The 15,362-nt window shown below is 58.5% G+C and overlaps 1 protein-coding gene across 4 annotated transcripts in view; it reads left to right on the forward strand.

Annotated features, from left to right (window-relative positions):
• ABR (ABR activator of RhoGEF and GTPase) overlaps positions 1 to 15,362 on the forward strand; it is a 174,481-nt gene that overhangs the window by 134,430 nt on the left and 24,689 nt on the right. For all 4 annotated transcript variants that reach the window (XM_037070144.1, XM_037070147.1, XM_037070145.1 and 1 more), the window contains 2 exons: positions 2,192 to 2,289; positions 2,649 to 2,780. In XM_037070144.1, the coding sequence (XP_036926039.1) occupies positions 2,192 to 2,289; positions 2,649 to 2,780 (230 nt within the window). The remainder of the gene's footprint in view (positions 1 to 2,191; positions 2,290 to 2,648; positions 2,781 to 15,362) is intronic.

Consider the following 15,362-nt stretch of genomic DNA (forward strand, 5'->3'; position numbering starts at 1 on the left):
GGAAATGACATAAATGTGGCCACTGTGGGGACGTGCCCTGGTGTGTCACAGCTTTCTCCGGTGTGTGACTTGCTCTGATCTTCCTGGCTTCCCGCTGAGTTCACTGACACCATTCGCATTTTACACATGAAGAAGCGGAGGCTCCGGGGCCACCTGGATGTTCCCAGGCGGCACAGGCAGGTCACGTGGGTGGTGGAGTAGGATCCGAGTCTTCTGCTGCCAAAGCCGCCAAAGCCTACGCCCTTCGCTTCAGAGCATCATCCCTCTCAGGGCAGCCGGGACCTCCGCACACATCACTTGCACTGTGCTGGGTGTACCCGTGGCAGCCTCCTGGGCCCTCCCCAGGCCCACGGAATCCCCTTCTGCGTGGGGTGGGGGGCACCGCCCAGGAATATTTCTGGTTCGTAAGCTCCACAGAGCTGTCCCACCCACCTGAGTCGGCGGCTGGGCCGGGCGCCTCCCAGTTCCATGGTGCTCGGGTGTCTCGCCCTTCCTCCTCTCTCTGTTTCATGGCGGCCAGGATGGGCCTGAGTGGTTAAACATGGGGTGAGCCGCTGCGACATCTCTGCTCATGTTCAGCCTGTCTTCTTCCCTCCAACTGGCTCGGATGTTCCTTCTGACTTGTGGGGTTGGGACCTGTGAGTGCGTGTCCAGAGTGGCTTCTTGTCCTAGTGAGCTCACTACAGCTGCGCAGTCAGGCCGAGGGTGCAGGCACCACGATTGCTCCCGTTGTGCAGATGAAAGCCATCCGAGAGGCTGGGGGCTTGAGCAGAGCTCGGATTTGAACCCAGACAGTCTGACTCCGGAGCCTTCCCTCTTTCCCCATGCACCAGCCGTGCCTGCCCCTCCATCTCCCAGCTGCCCAGACCTGTAGTCGGATCTGGCAGAGCCTGGATGCTTCGGGCCTTTGGTGTTGTTCACCTTTAATCTGCACCCACATCCTCGTGCACCCCGATACGCAGTTATATCTGCTGTGTCACACCCAGCTAGAGGCAACTTGGGGGCAGCTGCATCTCCATTCTCGTGGAAAACCCCGGCTGGCCAACTCTGGGGCCTAAGCTGTATGCGCGCCCTCTGACCTCTGCCCTTTGCCCCTTGATTCCTGCTGCAAAGGGTTGGCTGTAGTGCCCCAAAGCCACCCCCCCACAACACACACATTACCCTGAAAAACAACCTTGGTAGTTCCCGTTGTGAGGGGAAGGAAGCTGCCAGGGTCCCAGCCACAGAGGGAACATGCGGATTTGTGGAGGGCCAGGGGCCTGGTTGGCTAGGTCTCAGGGTAGACGGGAGAAAATTTTCAGCCTTAAAGGTCATGATTCAAAATGAACAGACTGGGGAAAGCTGCCCCACCCCCAGTCCCAGCTTTCCACTACGTGGTTACCTGAAGCACTGAGGGGGTGGTAAGAGCTCCGTTCATTCACCCCACATGGGGCTGGTCGAGAGAGAGAAGAGTCAGGAGCCCTGGGTTTCTGATCCTGTGTGGCATTAAGTCCCTTTGTCTCTCTGTGACTCAGTTTTCTCATCTGGCAAGTGGGGAGAAACTACCAGCTTTCTAGTAGGTCTTGTCTGCCATGTGCACGCCCAGCTCTTAGTACGGAGCGTACGGTGGCTAACAACACCAGGCTTCTGCCCGTGTGGCACTGATATAGTGAAGGGGGAGGGGAGACCAGAAAGAGAAAAGACGACTTCAGTTGAAGCTGAGTGCTGTGAAGAAAACAACACCAACCGGAGTTGTTGGGGTGGGGCTGCACTTTTGGTCACCTCAGCGGCTGGGGTTCCGCCAGCGTTACGCCAGTGTTCTGCCCCCAGAGGCCAGATGCCCTCGGGAGGCTCCCACCTCCAACGCTAGTCATGCCCTGTGAAGGGACCTGGGGTCAGTGGGGAGGTGGGCAGGGTATCTCCTCGGTCAGCGTGGCCAATGAAGACGTGGCATGAGGCCTCAGTGGTGAGGAGGCAAAGGTCAGGGATGAAGGGACAGCAGGGGCCCTCACAGGGACAGCTGGACACCTTCAGGGAGGAGACCAGCCTGGCTGGGCACTGGCGAAGGAGGCAGGAGGGCCGCACCGCCTCGGGGGAGTGCTGAGAGTGAGGAGGCCAGGCTCCCAGGGCAGCCCCCTCAGGGTGTTGGGAGGGCCAGGCACATTAAGCCCCTTTTCCTCGGGTCTCACTGTGTCTGCCCATCCCCCCACAGACCTGTACTGTACCCTGGAGGTGGATTCCTTTGGCTATTTTGTCAGCAAAGCCAAAACCAGGGTGTTTCGGGACACGACAGAGCCCAAGTGGGATGAGGTGAGTGGAGGGAGCTGTCCCCAAGGGACCCCTGAGCTTGTCCCCAACCGTCCCACCCCCTCCCTGTGCTCAAGTCCTGCTGGCTGGGGTGGCTGGGCCAGCCCTGCCCTTCTAACCCCTCTGCCCTCACCCCTGCTCCTTTGACTCCTGATCCCGTGTTTGTGTCCCTTCGCGGGGTTTCAGCCCAGGCCCCAGACTCCCCTCCCTCAGTGCCCTGGAGCTGAGCGTGCTGCCCCATGCCTCGGGGCGGGGTCCTGCGGGCCCTTCTCCCCCCCGCTTCTCAGCCTTGCGAAGTCGGACCCCCGCCTGCTGGGGTCCACGTCTCCCGCTTCAGAGGTGCTTATTCCGTCTTTCCTCAGGAGTTTGAGATTGAGCTGGAGGGCTCTCAGTCCCTGAGGATCCTGTGCTACGAGAAGTGCTACGATAAGACCAAGGTCAACAAGGACAACAACGAGATCGTGGACAAGATCATGGGCAAAGGGCAGATCCAGGTGAGGGCCCTTGTGCGGCCAGGGCACTAAGGCAGGGCTCGGGGAGCTGCCGGGCGGTGATGCCACTTCAGAAGGCGTCTTTGTCACTTGCCTTTGTGGTCAAGGTGCTTGGCCTTTCGTGACTTGGGCTCTAGGCTGGTTTGAGAAAAGCTCCCCTGTGTGGTGGTTCTCCCCTGCTAGAGGTGACGTCCTGTTCTAGCCCCAGACAGCCGTGTACGCCTGGCTCCTCGGGCTTCTGCACCTGGCTCAGGTGGCTCGTCCACACTCCCGCAGGATGGACTGGGGGATGTCAGCTCCCTTTGTCTGCACTTTCCCGACTCCAGTCTGTGGGTGGCTTTTCCAGGAGCACCGCGCTGAGGGCTTGGAGGAAGGCGCCCGCCAGCCACTGGACGGGCTGAGGGCCTGCTGGCCTGCTGAGGGCGACTCTGACTTGTCACTGGGGTCGCTGGGCCTTACTCCCCTCTCTCTGGCATTCACAGGCTTACCGTCGGCTCTGGGTATCGGCAAGAGCAGGTCCTGGGTCAGTTTCAGGGTGTACCTGCCTCGGCTGTGTTTCTTGGTGCTCTGTTCATGTATGTGGGGAGAGGGTTCTTGTTTGTAGCCCATGTCTCTGGAAATTCTTCCAGTTTTGAAGGCGGTGCTGTTCACTTACCTGTGAAGAGGGTGCAGACAGGGGCAGGCGTGAAGCCATCCAAACTGCACTGCCACCTCGTGTGGCCTCACGCTTTTGACACAGGGTGGCCCAATTTGAGGGCAGATTCTGTGACCGTGACACGGAGGGAAACAGTGACTGGTACGCCCTGGGCCTGAGCCGCGGGACTGGGTGTTCTGGGCTTGTTAATGGTCACATCGGATGGGATCTGGGAGCAGCAAGCTGAAAGCGAGCTTCTTTTTTTGCAGGAAGCATTTGTTCTCTGATCCTTTGCTGAGGCTTTGGAGTTTGGGATCTGGCTCCTGGCTGTGTGTTCTTGTAGCATGGCCCCTTGGGGACCTGCGTGGGCCGCCTGCTCCCCCAGTCTGTCTCAGGCTCTAATGTTTGAAGGGGGGTGGCTCCATTTGGTGGGGCCCTGGCCATCTGCCTCATGTCACCCCAAGTTCCTGAGCACATCTTTTCCTGACACTGTGGGACCTGTGCCCCAGTCTTCAGCACTGTCTCCAGGGAGATGGTGTTGCCAGGCAACCATAAGTCAGTCCTTCATTATTTTATTCATTATTTAAGAAATGGGGGCCAAAGAGCGAAAGCTCTCTAAATTCAGTCCTGGGAGCCTACTTCCTGCAGGGGTAAGGAGTGGGGGTTTCATCTCCACACTCGTGGGCTAGCAGGAGTGACCGGCAGGGACCAGGGTCTGGGCTGGCCCACCTGGCCCCAGGAGATACCCAGCCAAGACGCAGGATCAGCTTGCCATGTGCCCCAGGCCATCGGTGGCTGTGGGATAGAAGACTTAAAAAGAGCGTCCGGCACAGCCAACTCAGCACGTCCCCTGGGCCCTGGCCCCTCCAGAACCGGATTCCAGGGCTCCATGATGGCGTTGCCCACCTGCGCTTCAGCCCTACTGCCTCCTCCTCCTCACTTCTATCAGCAGCCCCAGCCCCAGGGGAAATACTATAAATCGTTACATCTTGGAGACAGGAGCAGATGGAGGCCGTGGGGGAAGGGGAGGAAGCCAGGTTATGTTTGGCAGAGCAGAAAGCACAGTCTGGTAAGGAGAATGTTTCTGTGTTTAAGCTTCGAGGAATGTTAAATGCCTGCGAGTTGATATTAAAAGAAACACAAACCTTCCTGCTGCCAGCTGACCTGGGCCTGTGAGCGGCCAGTTCAGAGCTGGCGTCCCCTGGAGGGCTTTGAAGTCCCCCAGTGCTCCACCCCCCACCCCCAGGTGCAGCCTTGGTGCATCTCGGGGGTCGGAGCCTTCTTCCCTTCTTCCTGGCCTTCCAGTGAACTGGGGAGGGGGAGGGAGGTCCTCACCAGGGCAGGGCTGTGCCTTGTAAAGTGCTGATCACCCCGTGACTGTCCTCAGAGACAGCCAGGATGACCAGGCTGCGGAGAGGGCCTGCACCCAGCCATTCCCACATGACCTGGCCCCACAGAGCCCTGGGACAGCCTGTTCCCACAGCCCGCTGCCACCTCCTTTCCTGTCACGTGTCCAGGGAAGGGGATCTGGCAATTGGTTCTGCTCCCCTTCAGCAGGCGCCATGGATGGAGCTGAAGGTGGCCTTGCAGCGGGGCCCGAGTCCTTGGGGGCGTTCAGGTGGCCTGAAGACAAGGCCTACCCTTGCTGCCTTCCTTCCCCGCCTCTTTCCAAGCCCCTCTGGCTCAGCCCTCCAGAGAACATCCAGGGGTCTTATTTCCTAAGGTGCAGGCATTTGTCCCCATATGAGTCTCCCTCCCAAGTTTGTTGGATGGGCAGTGGGGGGGCGAGGGCACCTGGAGCGCGGGTGGCGGTGGGGTGGGGCGGCCCTCAGTGACAGAGGGTAGTGCTAGTTACCAACACGTCTGTCCCACTGCTCTGTTCTCGGAGTCCCTTTCCCAGCGATATCTTGTGACCCTCACAACAGGTCTGCAAGGAGAACGACAGCCGTATCCTCCCCATTTTACAGATAGCTCACTAAGTCCGGGGTGTGTCTGCTGAGAGTGCACAGGGAGGGCCGAGCTCTGTCCTTTGTGCCATGTCCCTGTGTCCCAGGCCTTCACCTGGGAACCTCCCAGCCTGGGTGAATGCTCTGGCCTCCCGGGCAGCCTGGCAGGGGAGTCAGGGTGGTGTGTCCCTCGCCCCCCAGTGCCCTGCTTTATGGCATAAGGTGAGCCTCAGGCTTCTCCTGCCTGGAGTCCTCTTACCAATGGGCAGGGAACATTTCTGGAGGGAATCGAGCATGAAGAAGAGCCAGGGGGCGGGGCCTTCCCGTGCCATTGCCCAGCGCCCTGCGCAAACTGGCGGTTTCCAGCAGTGTAGGGGCATGCGTGGTCTCAAGGAATCGACTGCCAGATTGGAAGACAAGGACATCAGCATATTTCAAGTCACTAAAGAACAAGGCAAGACGGCAGTAACGATGGTGATCACATAGATCAGAGAGCCGACTGAGCCCACACTGGGCTGATGCTCACAGCGCTGTCTCCAGGGACCGTCAGAGGGCACTGCGCGGTTGGAAAGTCATCGCAGTTTCACAGATACGAAACCTGAGACGTGAAGGATTAAGGGCAGGGCAGCCAGGGCTGGGGGCAGTCCCAGACCAGACCCAGGCCTGGCCTCTGCTGCTGCCCTCTGGTCCCCACGCCCCTTCATTGTGAGAGGAAGCCTGTGCCAGGGGGATTCAGAGAAGGAAAGAGCCTCCTGGGCTGGGTGAGGGAGGCTTCCAGGAGGAGGTGGAGCAAGAGGGATTTGAGAGCACTGTGTTTTTTAAATTCCAAAAGCAATGTTTGTATTGGAGAGAAGATCGCAGTAACCGTAGATTGAAACATAATCACCGACCATCCCGCTCCCGCTCCTGTGAAATGGCCGTTTTGCTTTGTGCCTTCTCCCCTTCCTTGAGCATACAGAATTTTGTATAGTTTTAATCACAGGGTGTATTTTGTGTTTTCCCTGTTTTCCCAGATCATCATAAACCCCCTTTTTTCAAGGGCTGTATGTAGTCTTTATAATTACCTTCTGTGTTACAATGTCAAAAGTACTTCCTATGCTTTATCAGAGTCGATTTTCCACAGTGACCAGCCCGTGACTCGCTGTTTTGAGGCTCTTTGTTTTTCTGGCGAGGTGGCAGCCCCCAGCTCAGCCGAGGGGAGCGGGTGGGCGTCCGGGAACAGCGAAGCAGGAACAACGCACCGGGGGTGTCCCCAGGAATTCAGGGAGCCCCCCTGCCCTGATCAGGAGAGCTTGTGAGCAGGAAAGTAAGGGGGAAAATGAAGGATGAATAAATAAAAGAAGAGGGTTTTAGGCAAGAAGGAATCCTACAGGATGTTTAATCCCATCTTGTTTTTTGGGGAGAAGAAAACAGAACAGAAAGGGGGTGACATTGCCACAGTCACATGGCACCGGCTCCAAATTCAGGGACCCAGCCAGGTGGGTCACACTTGGTCAGCTGCTGAGCGGATGAGTGCATGAAAACCCCCTAGAGGGGCCAGGGCAGACTTGGACGTCCGTGTGTGGCCCTCAGGGGTTTGTCCTTCGTCACTACAAATTTAATGTTAGATCCCCCCAGCTCTGCGCCTTTCTCCTCCAGGCTCAGGAATCCTCCCTTTCTTCCCCAGACCTAAGGGGCTGCGCCTCAGTTCTCTATCCAGGCCACGCTCCTAACCCCCCTCCACCCCTGCCCGCCTCCTCCTCCTCGCTGCCCCACCCCTGCCTGGCCCTGAAACAGCTCAGGCCGAAGGCACCCCTCCCCCCTCCTTGCCTCGCTGGCCCTGGGGAACTGCTGTGTGTTTATCCCAGTCTATTTCCAACCACCGCTGCTCTAGGCTCCAGATGTGCTGTTCCCAGCTGGGACCCACCTACTGGCTGATTAGCATATTCCCAGGGTCTAGCCCTTGTTGGCTGGCGGGGCCAGAGGGCAGAGCTCTTCCCGAGGACCTCACCGCTCAGGTCCTGCCACCAACACCTGAGAGTACCTAAGCCAGAAGAGTGTCTCCGGGTTCCTGCTCCGTCATTCCTAGCTCAGCCACAGCCTGAAGTGCCCCCCTCAACTCTATTCCCTGCCCCCACCCCCAGAGTGGGAGGTACCTTCTCTTTCCTAGGAGCCTTCCAGGGGCAGCCCTCCCTGCATGGGAGTACTCAAGACCCCGGGGTGGGAGAGGGCAGGGGTCCAGGCCTGCAAGGAAGTCCCAGCTGTCCCAGCTCCAGGATGGGAGCATGCCTTCACCCTGTTACCAAGTTCAGGCCTGATGGAAGCTTTCCCTTCTGAAGCTTGGCTCTTGTGTCTGAAGGGGGGGGGGGTAACTTCTTTGCCTTTCTTGACCTGTCCACTTGGAAGCGTGGAGGGGTCAGGGCTATTAGAAATGAAACTCTGGCTACTGGGAGTGTCCACAGAGCCCAGGTCGGCAAATCTGAATATCTAGACCCTCTCCCTTTGTTTTTCGGTTGTTGTGAGGCGTGCGTACCAGTAAGTTCACCGTCTTAGCAATGTCTGGGCGTGCAGTCCAGGGTCATTAGGCACACGCAGGCTGTCGTGTGACCGCCACCGCCGTCCGTCTCCAGCTGAAATGCTGCCCCTGAGATGACTCCCCGCCCCCTGGGGCAGCCGCCGTCCCACCTCCTGTCTCTGTGGGTCCGACCCCTCCAGGGGCCTCACAGAGGTGGGATCACACAGTGTTTGTGTGTGACCAGCTGTTTCACTTCACATGGTGTCTTTAAGGTTCCTCCGTGTGGCATGCGTCAGAATTTCCTTCCTTTTTAAGGCTGAGTAACGTTGTATGTGTCTACCACATTCCATTTGCTTATTCGTCTGTCACAGATGTTGGGGGGGCATTTCCACCTTAGACTTTCTTGGAGAGAAAGAGCCTGGTCTCTGAGGATGGAGATTTCAGGACCTTCTCCCCAGACCTTGGGGTGTCCTCCCTTCTCTCCCAACCCCCAATTGCTCCTCTCTCTCCAGCCCGAACGAGAGAGCAGGGCCCCGCAGCCCCAGAGCACGCTGGTCACCGTTCACTTCTAGTTGTGGGGAAGAAACCGCGCCCGTGCACCTGAGTCCTTGGCCCTCCTTTCCTCAGCTCCCTTGTCCGCCCTCCCCCCATCTCTGTTTGGGTGTTGTGAGCGTGGAGTCTGGGTCCCCCAGCACAGGGAAGAGCACTGGGCTGAGGGGCCTGTTTCTGCCTCTGTTAAATGGGGCTAGTTGTCGCCGCTCTGCCTCCATCAATAGCTTGTTGTGAGGCTCCAAGGACGGAACGCAGCTCAGAGGGCTGGTCAGAGCAGTGACATGCCCACCCCTGTGTCGCTGGCTTATGGGTCCTCTTCTCCTGTGGAGCATGTGGTGGCAGTAAAGCAAACAGGAGAGAATTCTGGTCGTTCCACAGCTTTTTTTTGTTTTTGTTTTTTGTTTTTAAAGATTTTATTTATTTAATTATCTTTAGAGGGGAAGGAGAGAGGGAGAGAAACATCAATGTATGGTTGCCTTTTGTGTGTCCCCTGCTGGGAGTTGGCCTGCAGGGAACCGGCCTGCAACCCAGGCATGTGCCCTGACGGGGAATCGAACCGCGGTCTCTGGTTCGCAGGCCTGCGCTCAATCCACTGAGCTACACCAGCCAGGGCTTTCGTTCCACAGCTTTGACCCAGACAGGTCTGGGGCTGAGAGTCCAGCTTTCTTCATTCACTCCTGGGGAGAATGGGATGGGTTACCTCTCTGAGCCTCCCTTTCCTCGCCTGTGAAATGGGCTGTGATGAATGCTGAGCATGAAAGCCCACGCAGCCCGGGGCCTGGCTCAGTCAGCGCAGCCTTTTGACCGTCTTCTGATTTCCATCTTCTGATTTCCGCAGGAGTTCTGGGGGCAGCTTGTCCAGCAGCCCCACCCCCAAAGGCTGTTACCTGCAAGTGACCCCTGAGTTTGGGCCTGTGGCTGGTTAGGTCAGGTCTTTTTTTATGCAGATGGAATCAAACAGCTTAGTTGAACTGACATCAGAGTGGACAGGGAGGTCAAGGTTAGGGCCCTGTTGCCTGCCTGCCAGGGTTTTCCTGCCTTGGCTCCCAGGGCTAAGCAGCTCTGGGCTTGCCTCCTCCTTGTAGAACTCAGCTTGGCGCAGCTCGGTGCAATCAGTCCTAGCGCAGAGCCAGAGGAGCTGGAAACACGGGCGTTGTTGCCCGGGAGCTGCTGCTGGTCTCGGTCACTCTGCAGAGTCAGGAGGCCCAGAGTGAGGGAGGGTCAGGAGCCTGCTCGGGCTGCAGTTGATGGCTCCCCGACTCTAGGTCCCTCCCTCTGGCTCCGGAGGGGTCTGCTATCCCTGTTTGAGGGCCAGGCGTGCCAGCTTTACTGCCCCAGGAGCCGAAGCTCTGGGGCGTTGGCCTGCTTAACCCAAAGCCCCTTCCAGTTCTGGTCCAGCACTGGTACCAGAGGTGCTTGGTCCCTCCCCTGGTGGAATGATGGGCAGTAACCTGGGTCCTTGATGTCTTTGCCCATGTGTCCTTTAGGGTATACTGACCCCAGCTGTCCCTGGCCCCCAGGAATAGCCTGGTTTTGACCAGGGTGTGGGGGAGGAGGGGGCAGCAGCTGTGAGAAAGCATTGGCCCACGCAGCTGGCCAGAGGGCTCTTCCCATAACCCCCAGCCTGGCACCTCATGGCCCCAGGCAGCTCCCTGCCCAGGACACCAAATTGGCCACACTGGCCATGGCTTTCCAGCCTCTTCTCTGGAAGATGGACCCCTTCCCTCCCCCGACCTGGGCCAGATGTGCACAGCCAGGGGGAGCGTCTGCCTCTAGAGTTCAGTTTTACCTCCCTGCTGCTCTCAGCATGCCCTCATGGGCCGTCCTCACCACGGTACAAGCCCAGGGGCCCATGGAGAAGGGGCAGGGCCATCACCAGGACTGGCCCCTCCCTGTCCCAGGCACCACCTCCTCCCTGTGGCCTGGGTGACTGGAGCCATTGTCCTGCCCTGACCCCGCCCACCCCAGCTGTTTCAGACCATTTGTCCTCCTGCACCCCACCTGCTGCCCGTCCTCAAGGCAGGTCTCCATGCTGCCCCGGTTATACTTGGATGCGGGCAGCAGGTTGGGGGAAAGCCAGGGGCAGGGGCCCCGACAGAGCCCCCCTGCTGTCCAGAGGTTTTCCCAAACTGGAGCAGAACCTCCCTCGTCCCACTGAGCCATCTCTCCCAGGTGTTCCTGATTCGGGAAGCCTGGCCTTTGCTCACTGGGTTCCAGAGACAGGGAGCATTCAGTGCGAAGCAAATGGAGGCTCGAGGCCCCTCTCTCCCTCCTGCCCCATCTGGAATTGCCACCTTGGCAGGCAGGCTTGTTGCCTGCACCCCGCCCACCTCTGAGGGTGGGTGACAGGCAGAGAGGCTGCTCCAGGACCTTCAGCCCTGAGACTCGGGGCCCCTCCACTCCGGCAGGTGACCCAGCTTTGGTCCCAGCTCCACTACGTTACAGCAGGGTGGCCTGAGGCGTCCTCTTCAAGCGCCTGCGTGTTATGTGAGTCTACACAGGGAACGGTACATGCTCAGGATGCCTAACCTCCCTGTAGGGGGCGCTGCAGTGTCATCCTCCTAGAAATCAGGGGAAAAAATGGTCCCTGAGGATGTCCACTTTCAACTTTTTTCTTCTCCAAAACCTTTGAGGAAAGGACTCAGTAGGGGAATTGCCGGGGACCCCCCTGACTGAGGGCTGAGGCTGAATGTGGATTTGGGGGTGGAGGGCGCTTTAGCTGGGGCCTGCCAACGCCTTGCTATGGGGGCCTGCCCGCGGGGCCTGCCGGGGCCCCTCACTGGTAGCCCAGCCTTTGCCGTAGCACTGACGGGCGTAGACAGTGGTGGCCCTTGGCAAGGGTCTAACCCCCCAGGTGCAGCCTCCTTCCTCCCCAGGGGCTGGGATGGGTACAGCCTGACCATAACCTTGGGGGTTTAAGAGCTGAGCTGCTCTGGCTTTGGGGCCAAGGTGATTGAGAAGACACCTGCCTGACTGAGTAGATGCCGTGAATGTCTTCCCATTATAAGGCCACCGAGGGGAACGCACACCAGTGAAGCCGAGGCCCAGAGTTTTCCCAAAGCAGAGAGAGAAGTCAGGTGACATGGGAGTTTCACCCAGGAAGTTCCCTTTAGAAAGCCCCTGAGCTTCCCGCCTCCACGCCTGCTCCACCCTGAGGCAGAGCCAGCCCCAGTGGCTGTGGTCCGGGGAAACAGCCATTCTCATGGGGACTGTCCATCGGGACTGCTCACAGCCGAAAGGAGGGTCAGGGCCTTCAGGCTCTGCCTGCAGAGCTTGGGGATGGATCACTGGGAGGGACCCGAAGCACCCAAGGCAGGAGGTGGTGGGCAGAGGCGGCGTGGGCGTGGGCCGATAGGTTCCGTATCCCTCCTTCAGCCGGGGACCTCGCTCTCTGCTTTTATCTGATTGGCAGGCAGGGAGACTTTGGCATTAGATTTCACTTGGGAAGAAAGGTGAGGGGTGTTCTTTTCGGTTTAAAAAAAAAAAAAAAGATGACTCTTTGTCTGGTCCAAGCTCCTGTTTTGGCAGGTGTGCAAACTGAGCCCAGAGAGAGAAAGTGGCTGCCGAGTCCCCAGTGACCGGGCGGGACTTGTGGCCCAGTTCCCTGGCAGCCAGGAGCTTTCTGCTCTTCCCTTGGAGTTTCAGTTGAGTGGCGAAGTTACCTAATAACGGAGACAGAAGGCAGCACGGAGGCTCCGTGGGCCTTTCACACCCTCCTGCCCGAGGCTGAGTCTTCAGCCCCTGGCCTGTGCTTCAGCGCCCCCTTCGATTTGGCCTCTGGCTGTGCTGGGAGACTCCGCCATACCCGGCAGGGAGGGGCAGGCCAGCAGCCAGGGCGCCCCAGGCATTGGTCTGGCCCTAATTGTGTCCATGAGTCGTGCTGGGAAGGAACGGATGGACACGCGGCGGGTGGGCTGTGCGCACTGTGCTCCTGGGTGGGTTTGTTTTCCATAAGCACGCTGTTCCCAAAGGCTCAGGTGGGTTTTCCATCCTACTCCGTGACCAGCGTGCCATGAGAATCACTGGGGCTGCCAGGGACATGCCTCAAGACAGCCCCTCTGCAGTGTGCGGGCTCTGGGGCAGTTGCAGCCTCTGCGGCCGGTCTAGAGCCTCCCGGCACCTGAGGGAAGCCCGTGGGGGTGGGGCATGCAGAGGGCGCCTGCGTGGGGAGCAGCCGTGCTCTGCCCTGAGCTGTGAGCAGGCGAGGGCCTTTGGGGCGGGAGCAGGGTCTCGGCACACCTTGGCAGGCTGGGTCTGGGCTGGAGAGCAGCCAGCTTCTCCTTTTTGCTGCCCCTGTCCTAACTCCATGCACACCTTGAACCTTGGGTCCACCTTGGAGCCTGTTCCCCACCCCCACCCTGGGCATCCCTGTAAGGCCACCAGTAGCCACTTATCTACAGAGTCAAGGTTCCAGAGCTTGGAGAACCACATCTCCACACACAGCTGTTTAGCTGCAGGGTCCAGACGCTGGGAGTTGGGGCCGGGCTGCAAAAGAGACCCTCATCACTGGTAGTCACCTCCTTAGAGCAGCGGGTCAGTGGGGATGCAGCCAGGGCTCCGTTTGGCTGAGTTAGACTATGGCCTGTTCAAGGTCCTCCCCTCCTGGCGATAGTGGGGGGGGGGTCTATTCAGGGAAGGACAGAGGAATGAATAGACAAGTGAAAACATCGTTTCAAGGCTCAGTTCTGCCATCGGTTGCTCAGTGACGTTGAGCAAAGTTCCTGTCTTCGGGCCTAAGGCAGGCCTTGAACCCGGCAGATTCTTGGGAGGTTAGGTAGGGAGAAAAACAAAGAGGGGTCTTGTTTTACTTTCTCCTCCTTCAAAGAGCTCTGCCCGTCCATGCCCAGGTCCAGATTAGCTTCAGAATTAGCTTCTGTTTGCACAGAGCAGGGTGCAAACACACGTTGGGGACGCAGGGGTCACAGCCAGCCATCTGCAAGGGGCTCTCCTACGCCTGTCTCCCCAGTGCCCCTGGGACGTGCCACCCCCCCCCCCCCAGCAGCTCACACACCCCCGTCCCCCGCCCCACCCCACCCTCTTCCACTTTGCCCCCCAGCCCTGCTCCCTCAGGGCCTGCTCCATGCTGTTCCCAGGGACTGGGAAAGAACGTGTTTGGTGGACCCCGACCACGGCCTTCCCAGGCCTCACCCTCGGTACCCCAGCCTTGGCTCCCAGCTCCAACACCCAGACTCTCTGGGTGGCCTGTCGGGGCTCTCCCTTCCCCCCTCACTCCAGACTGTCCTCACTGGGCAGCCTGTGGCCTTGGCCTAGCTGGTCACTCAGAAACCCCTTTTCCTGTCTCAGTGTCATTTGATTGAGGACAGGGACAGAGAACCAGGGTTCTGGCCTGGGCTGAGGGAAGATGAAAGTCATTCCATTGGGAAAAGGAGGTCACTCCAGGGAAGTGGCAGCAGCGTCCCAAAGTTCTGAGAAAGAGCCTTCTTTCCCTGTCCCCAGCTGCCACCAAAGCAGAACCCGTGGCAACCCCTGCCTCTCCCGCCCACGCATCTCAGGCTGCATATATTCCTCACTGACCTTTTTCTCCTCCCTTGTGCCGCTGCTCATCTCTGTAGCCTGATGTTACCTCAGTCATAGGTGTGCGGGGTGGCTGGTCCTGGGTGCAGCCCAGGGTCACGCCCTGCATCTCCTTAGGGTTGGCCCCTCTCCTGCCCCTGGCAGAGAGCCTGGGGAGGGGATGAGAAACGCCTGGACAGTCTACGGGGAATGTTTTTAATTCCAAAGACCGTGACGTCTGTTGGTGTGAGCCTTACCACCCAGGCTCTGTTTATCCGGGGCGGGGGGCCTTGCATGTCCTCAGAGGCGGTTCCTGCCAGGTGTGGCTGAATGGAAGGGATGGACAGAGGGGGAGGGGATGTGGTCACTTCCTGGGTGGCCGGGACAGCCTTAGCCTAGCCCATTCAGCAAAAATGAAGACGGGTCCATGGTCAGGTGGAGGTACCAGAACTCAGATGGCTGCTTTTGAGCAGTTTGCTGGGAATGTTCGTCTTGCACCCACCGCCCCGTGGCCTGTGCTCCCAGACCAGGGGCAGGAAGGATTGAGTCAGAGTTGGGGAAGAGAAGGCAAATCTGTGCCGCCCCCCAGGAGAGCCCCCAAGGGAGGAAGGGAAAGATGAGCAGCTCAAGGGAACAGCCTCCTAACAGCTACCCATCTGCTAAGGCGCTTATGTCACCATGGAGACTAGCTGGCCGTCTTTCATCCAATCAGAACTGGCTTTACCCAGACGAGTATTGAGCCTGGGGTTCCTAAGACAGACAAGCCTAGAGCTTTGGGAACAGGATCTATTCTGTCCCCCTTCTCCCACACACCTGCGGATGGGGGGCACAGCATTCCCCAAACTGCATCCTGGGAAATGTGACCCAGATAGAGAGAAGAGGCCTTAGAAAGCCAGCAAGGCGCCGGTTTTGAAGTTAACCAGGCAGTGGTGCCAAGCGCTGACCGTGTGTCTGCAGCAGGTGAGCGTGGTCAGCAGTGATGACGGCACCTTACCAGCCAGTTACACAACCAGCAGGTGCGCATTGGCCGAGGGGTGCAGAGTAAAGCTGGGGTGGATGGCCTTCTTCCACATTCCCTGTTTGGACCACACCAACACCCCCAACTCCTTCAGGAAGCCTTCCCTGATTCCCTCGGGCTAGAAATTTCTCTTTCTCTAGACTTTCATGGCACTTTATTTGTGCTGTACTTGCAGCATAAGGCTAGATTTCTTTTATATGTATTTTTGTCTATTTTTAGAGAAAGGGAGAGGGAGATAGAGAGTAAGAGAAGTCTCTCCTATGCACCCTGACTGGGGACTGAACCCACAACCCAGGCATGGGCCCTGACGGGGAATCAAACCGGTGACCTTTCATTTTTCAGGATGACACTCAACCATCTGAGCCACACTGGTCAGGGCAAACCGGGATTTCTTCAGGGCAAAGACAGTGCTTTGTCCATCTGAGTG

The sequence above is a fragment of the Sturnira hondurensis genome, unplaced genomic scaffold (assembly GCF_014824575.4).
Source record: "Sturnira hondurensis isolate 20B ecotype Veracruz unplaced genomic scaffold, ASM1482457v3 Scaffold0018728, whole genome shotgun sequence".
Lineage (NCBI taxonomy): Eukaryota > Metazoa > Chordata > Mammalia > Chiroptera > Phyllostomidae > Sturnira > Sturnira hondurensis.